Genomic DNA, 14,587 nt, shown 5'->3' on the forward strand with positions numbered 1-14,587 from the left:
TATAATGTCCAATACTTTCAACTCTAGATATATATATATATCCAAAGGCAGTAAAAACTGCCAGCACTCACACAGGTAAGTGTGGGTACACTCCTAGGGGAAGATATCTTTTTATCCAGACTGGTCTTCGCACGTGGTGATCTATAGGTGTAATTAGGGTCTGGTGTATAATAATAAATGTAAATCAAATAATACTCACACGGCCTTGTGTGAGTAAATACACATCAAGGTGTCTTTGACTAGAATATTTTCTTTCTTCTTTTCAGGTTCTTGATTTTCTTCCTGGTTTTCTTCGGCGGTCTTCAACTCCCAGTGAGGAAATCCCCCTCGGTGTGAACAAATTTGAAAACAATTGTTAGTGGGAAAATATCAACATAATTCTGTGGTGACCCACTAGAAAAACCCAAGCAGATATATAAAAGCAGCAAATGCTGCAGGCACTCACACGGGCAAGTGTGAGTGCAATCCTAGGGGAAGGTATCTTTTTTCTCTGTTGGTGTCTTTACACCTGCTGCTTTATGAGGGTAATGGTGGTCTGATATAAAGGGATCTATAAAACTAAAACTAATAAAAATAATACTCACACGGCCTTGTGTGAGTAAATGCACATCAAGGTGTCTTTAACTCCTTTGTAGTGCTGATAGTGTTAAATTCCAAGTGGGCGAGTGTAGGTGGATGACCCCTGCTTGGTGTGGATATAAAATTGAACAATGTCACGATTCTGGTGGACTACAATAAATTTTATTCTCAAAAGCTCTAAAAACAAAACATATATAAAAACAATGAAAAAATGCATAAAAAGAAGAAGCAGCCCGTCAATAGGAAATTGCTCGTGGGTCTCGTGGAGCGCAGCTAACTTGCTCCGCGTCCGGATATAGTGCTGCCTCCTCTCTGATCCACTCCTTGACGGTGGCTGTGCTGGATCAAAATTGCTTAGTGGTGAGCCTGAGGAAGACCAAAAAGGGTCGAAACGCGTTGCTCTCACCACTAAGCAATTTTGATCCAGCACAGCTACACTTGCCCGTGTGAGTGCCTGCAGCATTTGCTGCTTTTATATATCTGCTTGGGTTTTTCTAGTGGGTCACCACAGAATTATGTTGATATTTTCCCACTAACAATTGTTTTCAAATTTGTTCACACCGAGGGGGATTTCCTCAGTGGGAGTTGAAGACCGCCGAAGAAAACCAGGAAGAAAATCAAGAACCTGAAAAGAAGAAAGAAAATATTCTAGTCAAAGACACCTTGATGTGTATTTACTCACACAAGGCCGTGTGAGTATTATTTGATTTACATTTATTATTATACACCAGACCCTAATTACACCTATAGATCACCACGTGCGAAGACCAGTCTGGATAAAAAGATACCTTCCCCTAGGTGTGTACCCACACTTACCCGTGTGAGTGCTGGCAGTTTTTACTGCCTTTGGATATATATATATATATATCTAGAGTTGAAAGTATTGGACATTATAAATACTGTCTGTATTCCCCTCTAAACAACTGTCTTTCAATCTGTTCACTCCGAGGGAGACATCCTCACTGTAAGCCGAGGACTGTCGAAGAAATCCAGGAAGAAAACCAAGCCCTGAAAAGAAGAAGGAAACCAATCAAGAGAACATAAAGACAAGTAAACCTTGCTGTGAGAGCATTTACACAAGGCCGTGTAAGTGATTTTATATATCTTTCAAGCACACCCACAAATATCTAATAAGACACTATACATATCCCAAATTCTTCAACCTGTGCTCCCCCTTTTTCTCTCTATATCCCAATATACATTTTTATCTTAAAATAAGTAAAACAATATATGTACTCACATTGTGTACATATATAATGGACACATAAATGGTGGGAATCTGTTCTTTAAAATTTCACACTGACTTTCAAAAATATCCTCATCTCTGCAATTCCTGCGCATTCTTCTAAACTGACCGTAGGGTACATTGTCCATCCATTGAGGATGGTGGCAGCTAGAGCGTAATATATAATTGTTACTGTCTACTGTTTTAAAAAATGATTTTGTTTTAATTTCTCCTTCATGAATGTAGATAGTAAGATCTAAAAAAAATCCAGTTTTTCTTTGCTAGTTGTCGATGTAAATTTTAAATTGTTTATATTAACATTAATTTTATTCAAAAAAGCATCTAAACTGTTCTGATCTCCTTGTCAAATCATAATAATATCGTCTATGTAGCACCGCCAGAGGACCAAGCTTGCACCAGGCCCCGCCCCAGACCAAATCTGCTCCTCCTCCCATAGCCCCATGAAGAGGTTGGCGTAGCTAGGCGCAAACCTGGACAGGCATAGGACTTGCAAGCTTTGACAGGCAGTCCTATGTATCGGAGAGATGAATTACAACCTATGCTATTAACTTGATGATGTTTGTGTGGGTTATCTATAAAGAATCATAGATGGTTTAATTATATTAAGAGTATCAGATGGTCACTCACAAAGTGTTACATGGTACATTTGCACGCAGTAGTAGTGAATATGAAATGTACTCAGCACCCCACAAACCCACAGAGTAACAAAACGCTGCAACACATACAGTGTTATATATCAGATAGATCGTTTTCAGACTTTCTTCTTGCTCCACTTAAATTCTTATTTGTGTTATCTAGAATTTATTGAATACTGGAAAACGATAACTTTCTTTATAATACTTTGTGGTAGGAGCAACAAAAATTGTTCCTGTTGAAGCTGCTTCTCCTGAGGTTGAACCAGAAATAAATAGTCAAGCTGTAGATCAAGAGCAACTTCAACGGAGGGGATACCAGGAATACGCCATTCAGCAAACATCTTATGAACAGTCAACAAAATCAAGCAGGTACAGTAATGTTCATCTTTTGGTAATGGCTTTAATGGCTATCAATGCATAGCACACAAGATTGACTTAGAATGAGGAACAGAGCCAATGAGATAACTTTCTCAGTCTTGATACTTTAAGGGCTCCTTTTACATCCTTGATGCTGTTATCAGTGTCCCCAAGAGTTATTTAGAGCTGTACTGACAAGGAGGTATTTTAGCATGAATGGCCCATAAAATAATGACATTTGCTCTGTGCAGTTTGGTTCTTGTTTTATTTATCCAACCATTTCATGAAGCTCCCCTTTCAACTTCATTTAGAAACCATTATGTTTGCATATGTAACACAGTTCCCCCCCCCCCCCCCCCTCAATCGCAGATAAGGTGCATGTAAGGGGATCTATAGGTATGTTACTAGGTGTGGTGCACTATAACTGTCAGGCTCACAGGAGGCCTGAGCCTCCGCTGAATGGAACCTGGGATGTATCCTGGAAAAGTTCTTACTTACACAGCGCCTCCACCTGTGCAGAATTCTAGGTGTAGAATAACCCCTAACACAGGACCTCATACACAGTAATTACATACACCAGAGTATATATATAAAAACACAGTTTACTGTATATGCAACATAACCATAACATCATAACATCATAACATATCATCAACAGTACTTCAGTGTCACCCTGTAACACTGCTTCTTATGGGTGATAACCCCACACAGTATTCCCCAAACACCTTGTACCCAAGAGTCCCCCACCCACCCCAGTGTGTGACAGCGCTGCCTACTAAATTGAGGTGAGGGTTGGTGCACTTGTTGAGAGGAAGGTACCTGCCGGGTGTGTCCACACCCGGGCGCGCAGATGATCTGTACTTGGGATCCCTTTCCTGAAGGACGATCCCACGTTGCTTTCGCCTCTGTGATGAATGGCTCCCGCACGGAGTGACCCACCACGTAACAGTCTCTGCCTCTGTACTACAGAGAATGATTCACCAGCACACAGCAACCAGGATATCCACGCTTCCTGGCTGTAACCCTCACTCTAGCTTCTCTACAGGACCCTGTCCCTATCCTAGGGCCGTCCCTGTAGCACCCACAAACTGAGGGTGAGTAGGGCCTAGCTGGGGCCTAAGGGGAGACTTCTGGCCTAGTGCAGGGGGGCTACTTTCCTCCTTGCACAAACACACCCTCCCCTCTCTGTGTCCCAGCTCCTACTGACTCGCATGGTCTGTGCTCAACAATATATCTTTCTCCAGCAGGAGAATCTTGCAAGCCCTATTGGCTGCTTTGGCATCAGGTGTATCTCTGCCTCTAAGCTTCCTGGGACTTGTAGTCCATTGCAAATCTCTTTCTCATTGGGACCGCATGCGCGACAATGTAATGGCCACCGCTATTCTCCACTGAGCCTGCGCAACTGTGGGCAGTCCCTGCGCTCCTAAAATGGCTGCCTCTAGCATTCTGCGCATGCGCGAGCCTATCTCCCTTACTGTAATGGCCGCTGCCTCGCATCTGCGCATGTGTGGACATAGCACAGATGGCGGCGCCCTGCCTCCGATGACACCGGGAGCCCCCGGCGACGCGCTCGCCCCCGCAGCTGCTTTCTCACCTACGGGATAAGGGGGAAAGGATGGGGGACCCAGGGAGCCAGAGGGGACCTGGCTACACATATAAACATTGTTAATGATTAAGTTACTACTTTATAAATTCCCTTAAATAACTATTAGAAGTTGTTTATGCTCAGTACCTTAGTATATATTGGCACATGAAGGTTATAGATATAGTATTTATTAACCACCTCAGATTTTGTGTATGATTTCACAATATTCATTGATACTACATTCTCACCTGGACAAATTCTCCTCGAGATAAACAGGGCTACTCTCCATATTAGAGAGTACTTGGGCGAGTTTATTTATTGCACTATTGTATAAGAGGGATTAAGAATAGGGACATAAGCATGTTGATGTATAAAACAAAATATGTGGAAAAGCTATAAAGAACTGATGTAAAAAAAGATTTATTTTGTGACATCTTTAACAAACCAAGTTTAGGGTTAAAAATAAACAAAACATGACTCATGAAAGTTGTGTTTAGCGATGGAATTGTCAGGTGGTAAATTGATATGATATGAAATAATACAAACTTTTTACACAGAGCAGCTTGAAGTGCCGACTAGATATGAAAAGCATATTCTCCAGGGTTGTTTGCATTCATCTACTTTCATTTCACTTAGATTAGAGCCTTGAACGTAATTCTGCAACCAGAGACGCCCCCTTGATAGCGTGACCATTTTCAATGTAAACATATCAAGTTGAGCAAATATGAGAAACCTTTATTGTTGGATAGGTTAGCAAGATGTGTTCGGAAACAGGGTAATGGAAACTTTGCAGGAAACGGCTCACTTTTAAAGATGAAGTGTGATTACAACAGTATGAGCCTTATTCTATAACATCCGATAGTGACGATCAGATACTACATCACGGATAGCCTTATTGAACTCAATGAAGCCTTGTTTGGTAGCACAGAATCTGCATTATCGCACTTAATAGAAGAACTCCCAATTATACACTGGAGTCAATTTGATAAAAAAGAGAAAGAGGCTTAGATAGGCACTGGTTCAGGAATAGAATATGATTGTGGATAAGATATGGTGGCTCATATACTGAACTCATATATGTAAATTATTTGGCATTTTCACTAGAAAATAGATATTCTGTTGCAATCCCTGATGTACTACTTTGACATCAATGTGTCAATGACCCTTATCAATAAACATTTATAGGTAATAACGTTTTGTTAAGTGCTCCAAAGTTAGCATCCTGTCATTCAATGTTTTTGCCTTGAAAAACAAAAAGCTCTCATTTCTTTCATACAAAGATGATTAGAATATTTTCAAATTTGGAGATAAAGTACAGTATGTAGCAGAAATGTGAAAGAATGCAGAATTAAATTAAAAATAAGAAAAGATGCATAAACAATTTGGGAGAAATTAAATATTGTTTGAAAAAGTGACTAAAAACTTCAACTTGAAACAAAAAATATACCTTAAATGTACGTGTTGAAATGTTGCTAGCATACAGTGGCGGCCGCCATAACCCTAGTGCGGCCGTCGCGGCGCAACTCTGATAACCGCGGGCAGATGCAGTATGGTTTTTTTTTCCGGAGTATATAGTGGTATTTTAGCGCTCGTAATATGTATTAGCATTTTATGTAATACATGTATTAGCAATACCGTCTAAAAACTCAGGGGGGCGTTCGCGAGTCATCAAAGCATAATACTTTAGCAGTTCAACTTATTGTACGTCAGTACACAGCCTGCGTGTGTGCGCACAGTAATTGTAAATTTGCATATTTATACATGCATGTGCAGTGCTGTATGTCTCATTTGAAAATTGTTGAAACGCATAGGCGTGTACTGTACTGTAACATTATCACATTTCGACATATACAGCGCTCTACCCTCGCTCGCCCCCTGCGTGTAATCCTCTTTGGCATGGGAGCTACAGTACATAGCTGATGATTACTGCGCATGTGTCTGTAACTTCACCACTGCTTGCTTGCGAAGTTCAAGAGTGAGTGACTGTGACACTGTGCGTTTGACTGCACATGGTTGATTTGTGTGCTTTTTATGTATTTGGGGGTGTAGGGATCAAATTATTATGATGACCTGCCTTTTGAAAATATGTCATTTCTTTGAACTGCAGTACAGCTAATCCTTCATGCAGCTGTACCCTGTACACCCCCTCCCTCTCCCAAGCACACACACAAGGCTCGCTCAAGGATTTGAACCTCTTATCGACAGACACCTCTCCAGAACCATTCCGTTTCTAAAGCTTGTCATTGTGTTTTTAATCGTCCGTCCCTAGCCGAGCATCACCTCTCTGCGCCTGCGTGTAATCCTCTTTGGGATGGGAGCTACAGTACATAGCTGATAATTACTGTGCATGCGTCTGTAACTTCACCACTGCTTGCTTGCGAAGTTCAAGAGTGAGTGACCAAAAAAGAAAATATTTTTTTTCTCCTCATTTTTTATTTTTATTTTCTCCACAAGCCTGCCTAAACCATCTTGATATTACGATATTCAATCTGTGCTGTAGCTTTTGACTGCGACTCTGTGCGTTTGACTGCACATGGTTGATTTGTGTGCTTTTTATGTATTTGGGGGTGTAGGGATCAAATTATTATGATGAACTGCCTTTTGAAAATATGTCATTTCTTTGAATTGCAGTACAGCTAATCCTTCATGCAGCTGTACCCTGTACCCCCCTCACCCACGCACACACACAAGGCTCGCTCAAGGATTTGAACCTCTTATCGACAGACACCTCTCCAGAACCATTCCGTTTCTAAAGCTTGTCATTGTGTTTTTAATCATCCGTCCCTAGCCGAGCATCACCTCTCTGCGCCTCTGTGCCTAATTTTCCTATTGTTGGCTTTGAGTCACACCTCTGTAATCCTCTTTGGGAAGGGAGCTAACTGATGATTACTGCGCATGACTCACCCATCCACCCCCCAACCCTTTGAGGCTTTGTTTACGGTAACGCTTTTGATAATCCCTTTTCGAATTTGATATGTAAATCTGATTTGCACAGCACTGTGAAATTACGAGTTAAAAAAACCATTATCTGATTCATGTTGTTGATGCAGTAAATTACCACTTTTTGTCATTCTTTCTTTTTCTTTGGTGTAGGTGTGTGTGTGTGGGGGGGGGGTTGTCAATGATTATGATTATCATGAATGTAAAGAAATATTTATTTTATTTTATCAGGAACAAAAAATACAAATATACAAATAATCATGAATAATACAAAATGCAGTCTTTATTCAGTTCTTCTGTCAGATGAAAATTGAGGGCCGGTGGATAATCATGAGTAATGCACATTGATATTAATATTAATAATATATAATAATATATATATAATAATATAATTGTTTCCGTCTTTATCTTGTTCCTCATTCTGTGTACAGTACAGTAGTTCATAGAGAGAGGAGATGTTTTGGGTACATCATGACTGCAGTTTAGATACTGTACACTTAACTGTACAAGCAGTTCACAAACTTTACACGATACCCCCCCTCTTCCCCAGTCCATCCTTTTTTTCTGAAAAGACAAGAAAACAAAAAATTAGTGCAGTTATGTGCATACTGTATTATGGCATTGTGTGCTGTATAGTACTGTCAAACCAGTCTATACTGGAACTACTGTATACTGTAACTTCTGTTAAATACTTAGCAACCAGATGGCTGGTGCTGCTCTCTCAGGAAAGAAAAAAATTGAGCAGTTAGGTGCATACTGTATTATGGCATTGTGTACTGTATAGCTACTCCATATTGGACAACAGTATACAGTTAGTACTGTCAAATTACTGGAACTACTGTATACTGTGACTACTGTTAAATACTTTGTAACCAGATGGCTACTGCTGCTCTCTCAGGGAAAAAAAAAATCTGTGCCATACTTACCTGTATCATACTGTACTTACAATACTACAGTACAGTACTATGCCATACTACCTTCCTGATGCTTGCCCATTACGCGCGATCACAATGGGCAACACAGTCGCAATATGGTCAATATATTTATTGCATCGTTCCACGGTGAGTACATCGTTCCAAAAACTCATTATGCCTTGCGCCAACTCATCCTTTTTGGAGGGTTTCACGACTTTTCGGATATGGTCCTTCAGCTGATGCCAGACCATTTCGATAGGATTGAAGTCTGACGATCTGTCACTGGAGGGAGGAGGGAAAAAAGGACAATTAGCTAAAGAGATACAGTACACAGTAAAAACAGTGGGAAAAAATGAGACACGGTTACCGCACTTACTCCGCTGGCGTCTTCACCCAGTTGATACCGCGCTCAAGAATATGTGCTGTTGACGCGGTGTGCTTCGGATCGTTGTCCTGGTAGAAACGGTGACCATCTGGGAACTCACGTGTGATGTATTCCACAATCTCAGGCACAATTTTCTCTTGGAAAAAAAGCTTTTTTCATATATATATATTTCTCAAAATCTTGTGTGTGAGTGTCTGGAGACCATTTGATTGCTCCGTCGGTCGGCCCGCCCTCCCACGGCTCTCATTGGCTGGTGTGTCTGCCCCCCCCCTGTGTCCCGCCCCCCCATGGCTCTCATTGGCCCCCCAGAGCACACTCTCCTGCTTTCTCCTCCCACAGGCCTCTCCCTCCACCCGGCTCTCACCTCCCTTCTGCTCTCACCCTTCCCCGGCGCTCTCACCCTTCCCCCGGCTCTCACCTCCCTTCTGCTCTCACCCTTCCCCGGCGCTCTCACCCCCCTTCTGCTCTCACCCTTCCCGGGCGCTCTCACCCTTCCCCCGGCTCTCACCTCCCTTCTGCTCTCAGAGGTAAGAGAAATTAGGGTGCTCAAACCCCAGACAACTTCATCCAGTTTTAACAGTATAACACATTCCATGAAGACACTAGTGGGAGTGGGTATAATCAATAGACCTGTGAGTCACTTATAATACACATGTAGCAGTACTCAACTATTGCAGTCTTAAAGTCTCTAAACCCACTCACGTCATCTCCAGGAGTGATTACTGGCGTGCCAGCCAAACAGGGAAATCCAGAAGCAGCAAGAAGAAAAAACAAATGGTGCACAGCCAGGAAGCCAGGTGGAGTAAAATAAATACCTTTAATTCAGTGCATGACTGAAAACATCTTCACCCCTTGGGGGACAAAAACACACACCTCCTATGCGTTTCGGACCGGTAGGTCCTTTATCAAGGACTCCTTGATAAAGGACCTACCGGTCCGAAACGCGTAGGAGGTGTGTGTTTTTGTCCCCAAGGGGTGAAGATGTTTTCAGCCATGCACTGAATTAAAGGTATTTATTTTACTCCACCTGGCTTCCTGGCTGTGCGCCATTTGTTTTTTCTTCTTGTCCCTTCTGCTCTCACCCTTCCCCGGTGCTCTCACCTTCCCCTGGCTCTCACCTCCCTTCTGCTCTCACCCTTCCCCGGCGCTCTCACCCTTCCCTCAGCGCTCTCACCCTTCCCCCGACGCTCTCACCCTTCCCCCGGTGCTCTCACCCTTCCCCGGCGCTCTCACCCTCCCACACACTACTCCCCCTCCATACAGCCAGAGCATGCTCTCTGCGGCTCACTTCACATAGGCCGCTCCCCCAGCTCCCCATCCCCGAGAGCGCTCCTCCGGCTCTCTCCGCCTCTCCTGTGAAGGGCACAGCACCTCCTCACCGGAGCGTCTCTGCCTCGCCGGGGGTCACGGACACCGCTGAGGAGCCCGAGGTGGAGGAGGAGGGCGGCCGGTACCCGGAGGAAGAGGAGGAGCGCGGCCGGGTGCAAGGTGAGGAAATGCAGGGGAATGGGCCCCTGACTCCCCCCTGCCCTTTGCCCCCTGCCTCCCCTCCCTTTGCCCCCTCCCTCCCCTCCCTTTGCCCCTCCCCCCTCCCTCCCCTCCCCCCTCTCTTTGCCCCCTCCCTCACCTCGCCCCCTCTCCTCGCCCCCTCCCTCCCCTCCCTTTGCCCCTTCCCTCCCCTCCCTTTGCCCCTCCCCTCCCTTTGCCCCTTCCCTTTGCCCCCTCCCCTGGCCCTTTGCCCCCTCCCCTCGCCCTTTGCCCCATCCCCTGCCCTTTGCCCCATCCCCTGCCCTTTGCCCCCTCCCTCCCTGCCCTTTGCCCCCTCCCTCCCCCCTCCCTTCCTGCCCTTTTCCTCCCCTCCCTCCCTGCTTTTTGCCCCCTCACTCCCTGCCCCTCCCTCCCCCTCTCCACCCTCCCTCCCTGCCCTTTGCCCCCTCCCTCCCCTTTGCCCCATCCATCCATCCCTCCCTCTCCCCTCTCCCTCCCTCCCTGCCCTTTGCCCCTTCCCCTCCCCCTCCCTCCCTCCCCCCTGCCCTTTGCCCCCTCCCTCCCCCCTCCCTGCCCTTTGCCCCCTCCCTCCCTGCACTTTGCCCCCTCGCTCCCCCCCTCCCTGCCCTTTTCCCCCTCCCTCCCCCCTCCCTGCCCTTTGCCCCCTCCCTCCCCCCTCCCTGCCCTTTGCCCCGTCCCCTCCTCCCGTCCCTCCCTGCCCTTTGCCTCCTCCCTGCCCTTTGCCCCCTCCCCCCTCCCTCCCTGCCCTTTGCCCCCTCCCTCCCTCTTTCCCTGCCCTTTTCCTCCTCCCTCCTCCTGTCCCTCCCTGCCCTTTGCCCCCTCCCCCCTCCCTCCCTGCCCTTTGCCCCCTCCCTCCCTGCCCTTTGCCCCCTCCCTCCCCCCTCCCTGCCCTTTGCCCCTTCCCTCCCCCCTCTCTCCCTGCCCTTTGCCCCCTCCCTCTACCCCCCACCTGCCCTTTGCCCCCTCCCTCCCTGCCCCATGCCCCCCGCCCTTCCACTCCATGCCCCCCTGCCCTTCCACTCCATGCCCCCCCGCCCTTCCACTCCATGCCCCCCCGCCCTTCCACTCCATGCCCCCCCTGCCCTTCCACTCCATGCCCCCCGCCCTTCCACTCCATGCCCCCTGCCCTTCCACTCCATGCCGCCCCGCCCTTCCACTCCATGCCCCCCCACCCTTCCACTCCATGCCCCCCCCTTCCACTCCATGTCCCCCCGCCCCTTCCACTCCATGCCCCCTACCCTTCCACTCCATGCCCCCCCGCCCTTCCACTCCATGCCCCCCCACCCTTCCACTCCATGCCCCCCCCTGCCCTTCCACTCCATGTCCCCCCCTGCCCTTCCACTCCATGTCCCCCCCCCGCCCTTCCACTCCATGTCCCAACCCCCACCCTTCCACGCCCCCCGCCCCTGCAAGCCCGGACAACGCCGGGTATATCAGCTAGTGATTCCTATAACAAGAAAAGAAAAGTGCTCAAAAAACGGCACACTAGTACAGTACAGTGCATAAGGCAAAAGCGTGTGATATACATTTTACTGTACCTTCAAAGATGACGATGCATCCTGGTCCACGCCTAGAAATGGCACCCCACACAGGCATCTTACTGGGTGTTTCGGACGCGGCTTCATAGATATGCAACCTTTTTTGTGGAATGCAAAGGTGGCAAATCTCTCCAGCGAAACAGTAGACTCGTCTGTGAAGATGCAATCCTGGAAAGTATCTCTACTGTCGATCCATGCCTGGGCCTGGACCACTGTCTTGATCTTGTTAACGTCCCTTATCATAGCGTACGCTCTGTAATGACAAGGAATAATTTTATAGGTACAGTACAGTTTCTTAAACAACACTTTAACCTCCTGTACTGTCCAGTACTAACCTCACACGTCCATATTTCCATCCAATTCTGCGTCTCATCTTCATTATGCTGGTCTCGGATACAGTGAGATTGTGATTTTGCAGCAGAGTGTATTTGACCCTTAAGGCACTCTTCCCATCATTCTCTTCACTTATTTTGTCGACCAGAAAAGTTGTCTCCCTACAGTGTACAGAAAAACAACAATCCGGTAAGTTACAGTGCAGTAGGCCACAAGTACAGCACATTATTTACAGTAAAAATAGTATAAAATGAGATAGATCTACACAATATATATTTCTATTAATATGCAGCAATATAAACAATAGCTATACTGTATTATATACTGCAGTTATATAAATACACCGAAATAATTATAAAATGAGATAGATCTACACAATATATAGTTCTATTAATATGCAGCAATATAAACAATAAATATACTGTATTATATACTGCAGTTATATAAATATACCGAAATAACTATAAAATGAGATAGATCTACACAATATATAGTTCTATGAATATGCAGCAATATAAACAATAATAGATATACTGTATTATATACTGCAGTTATATAAATATACAGAAATACCTATAAAATGAGATAGATCTACACAATATATAGTTCTATTAATATGCAGCAATATAAACAATAATAGATATACTGTTGTATATAGTTATATAAATATACGTACGCGGTAGTTACCGTTGGTGTCCTCGTGCGTTGTTTGATTTTTCCGTGTGCATGATAGCACATGGTGGTTGATGGCACAACGAGGCCAGAAGCAGCTAACCAGCGTTGGATATCTGCAATTCGTTGTCCGCTTGTGTACATCTCCTTAATTCTCATGCTGAGATCCTTTGAAATCTTTTTAACAGGCATTGCTGCGAGTAGAAAGAAATACAAACACAAGAATGTATATTCTGTGTATTCAATGTGCAGTGAATCCACAAAATGGATGGTGTATTTATACGTTAATGACTCACATTAGAGTACGCCCACTTTTAACAGCTGTACCTCGTCGCCATGCATAAAAGGTTACACACTTTGCATTGCGTCCCACTCGATGATCTGTATCTGAACTTGCTCTTGTCCAGTCACTACATTGTGCCATCAGCTTCCATGGATCAACCCCGATTCTACGGACGCAAGAAGCCACTCGCCTCTGCCGTGCCTATCACACAGAAAAAGCGAAAGGCGGCAGCCGTTTCCAAGCCAAGGCCAAAGCAACAGGCTAAAGCTAATAAAGAAAACCTTCTGCTGACCCCAAAGGCTAAGGGTTTTAATACACGTTAGCCTTATTATGTCAAGAAGAAATACTGTGATGTACACTCAACATAAATAAATGGCAGCCAACCCATCAAACCTGCAGGCCACTTCCTCGATTACGCTTCGACGACTCTGCCGCCTTATCCCGGAAATCTACAGCCCGTCTTCTCCACTACTCGTCCACGACGCTTCCGCCGCTCTCCCGGAAACCCACAGCCCATCTTCTCCACTGCTCTTCGACGACGCTGCCGCTGGTGTCCCTGAAATCCACGGGTCACTTTCTCCATTACGCTTAGACAACTCTGCTGCTTCTCGCCCGGAAATCCACAGGTCGCTTTCTCCATCCCTCTTCGACGACGCTGCCGCTTCTTTCACGGAAATCCACAGGTCACCTCCTCCATCCTTCGACGACGCTGCCGCTTCTCTCCAGGGAACCCCCATCTCATCCTCTGTAGCACCCATCCACCCAGATGTCCACAGCACCCCATGCACAAGATCCAGCTCGTTAGACCGCATGCTGAATGGGTTAAGTGTGGATATCCCCGGGAACTCTACTATGCTGGTAAAGATAGATCTGCTTTTAGAGACCTTGCTAAATATGGATCAACGGATGCAGAAGATGGATCGACGGATGGAGAAGATAGAGACTGACATAGCGGGGATACATAATTTGCTCGGTGTTCATCCCCCTGTATCCCCGACGCCGGAGTAGGAGGGTGGCATGGATGTGATGAATGGGACCTTCGACCGCCTTCCAACACCAAGCGCACCCCCTCCACCAGAAGAATTTGTGTACATGTATGCCGTTGAGGAGGATAACATGACAACCCCGTCAAGACCACGCCAGGAGACAACACGGCGACCAAGACAGGAGGAAAGCTTCCTCCCAGACAACCTACCCTCGCCCGCTGCCAGAAGCACACCCGCTCCCAGAAGAACACCCGCTCCCAGAACCCAACCTACATACGCTTGCATCGATACGGTGCCCGACATCATCCTGCGCGAGCTGCCACCGGCACTCAGGGAGAAGTATAGGGTGATGAGTGCTGGTTTACCCCAGAAGTATGGCATGTTAATTTTTAAGCACCATGTGTCCTACTTGGTGTACTTAGGGTGGGCCAACAATGTAAACTACGAAGGAAATCGAGAAAAAAGGGCGCTTCCTGAAAATTTAAGAAGGACTATTGTGGAGAAATTGCGGCGCTATTTGTCAATTTCAGATCCTTTAATGAAAAAGTTCGAGACTCCATTAATGGCATTTTGCGCCATACAAGGCATCGGCCCTGGAAGGACAATCTGGTGGGGATCGAATTTG

At 46.0% G+C, this 14,587-nt stretch overlaps 1 protein-coding gene across 3 annotated transcripts in view; it reads left to right on the forward strand.

The window, feature by feature from the left end:
• The window catches only part of ZFAT (zinc finger and AT-hook domain containing), a 295,248-nt gene that overhangs the window by 82,568 nt on the left and 198,093 nt on the right, over window positions 1-14,587 (forward strand). For all 3 annotated transcript variants that reach the window (XM_075581826.1, XM_075581827.1, XM_075581828.1), the window contains one exon: window positions 2,676-2,829. In XM_075581826.1, coding sequence (XP_075437941.1) covers window positions 2,676-2,829 — 154 coding nt within the window. The remainder of the gene's footprint in view (window positions 1-2,675; window positions 2,830-14,587) is intronic.

This window comes from Ascaphus truei, chromosome 2, assembly GCF_040206685.1.
Source record: "Ascaphus truei isolate aAscTru1 chromosome 2, aAscTru1.hap1, whole genome shotgun sequence".
Classification (NCBI taxonomy): Eukaryota; Metazoa; Chordata; class Amphibia; order Anura; family Ascaphidae; genus Ascaphus; species Ascaphus truei.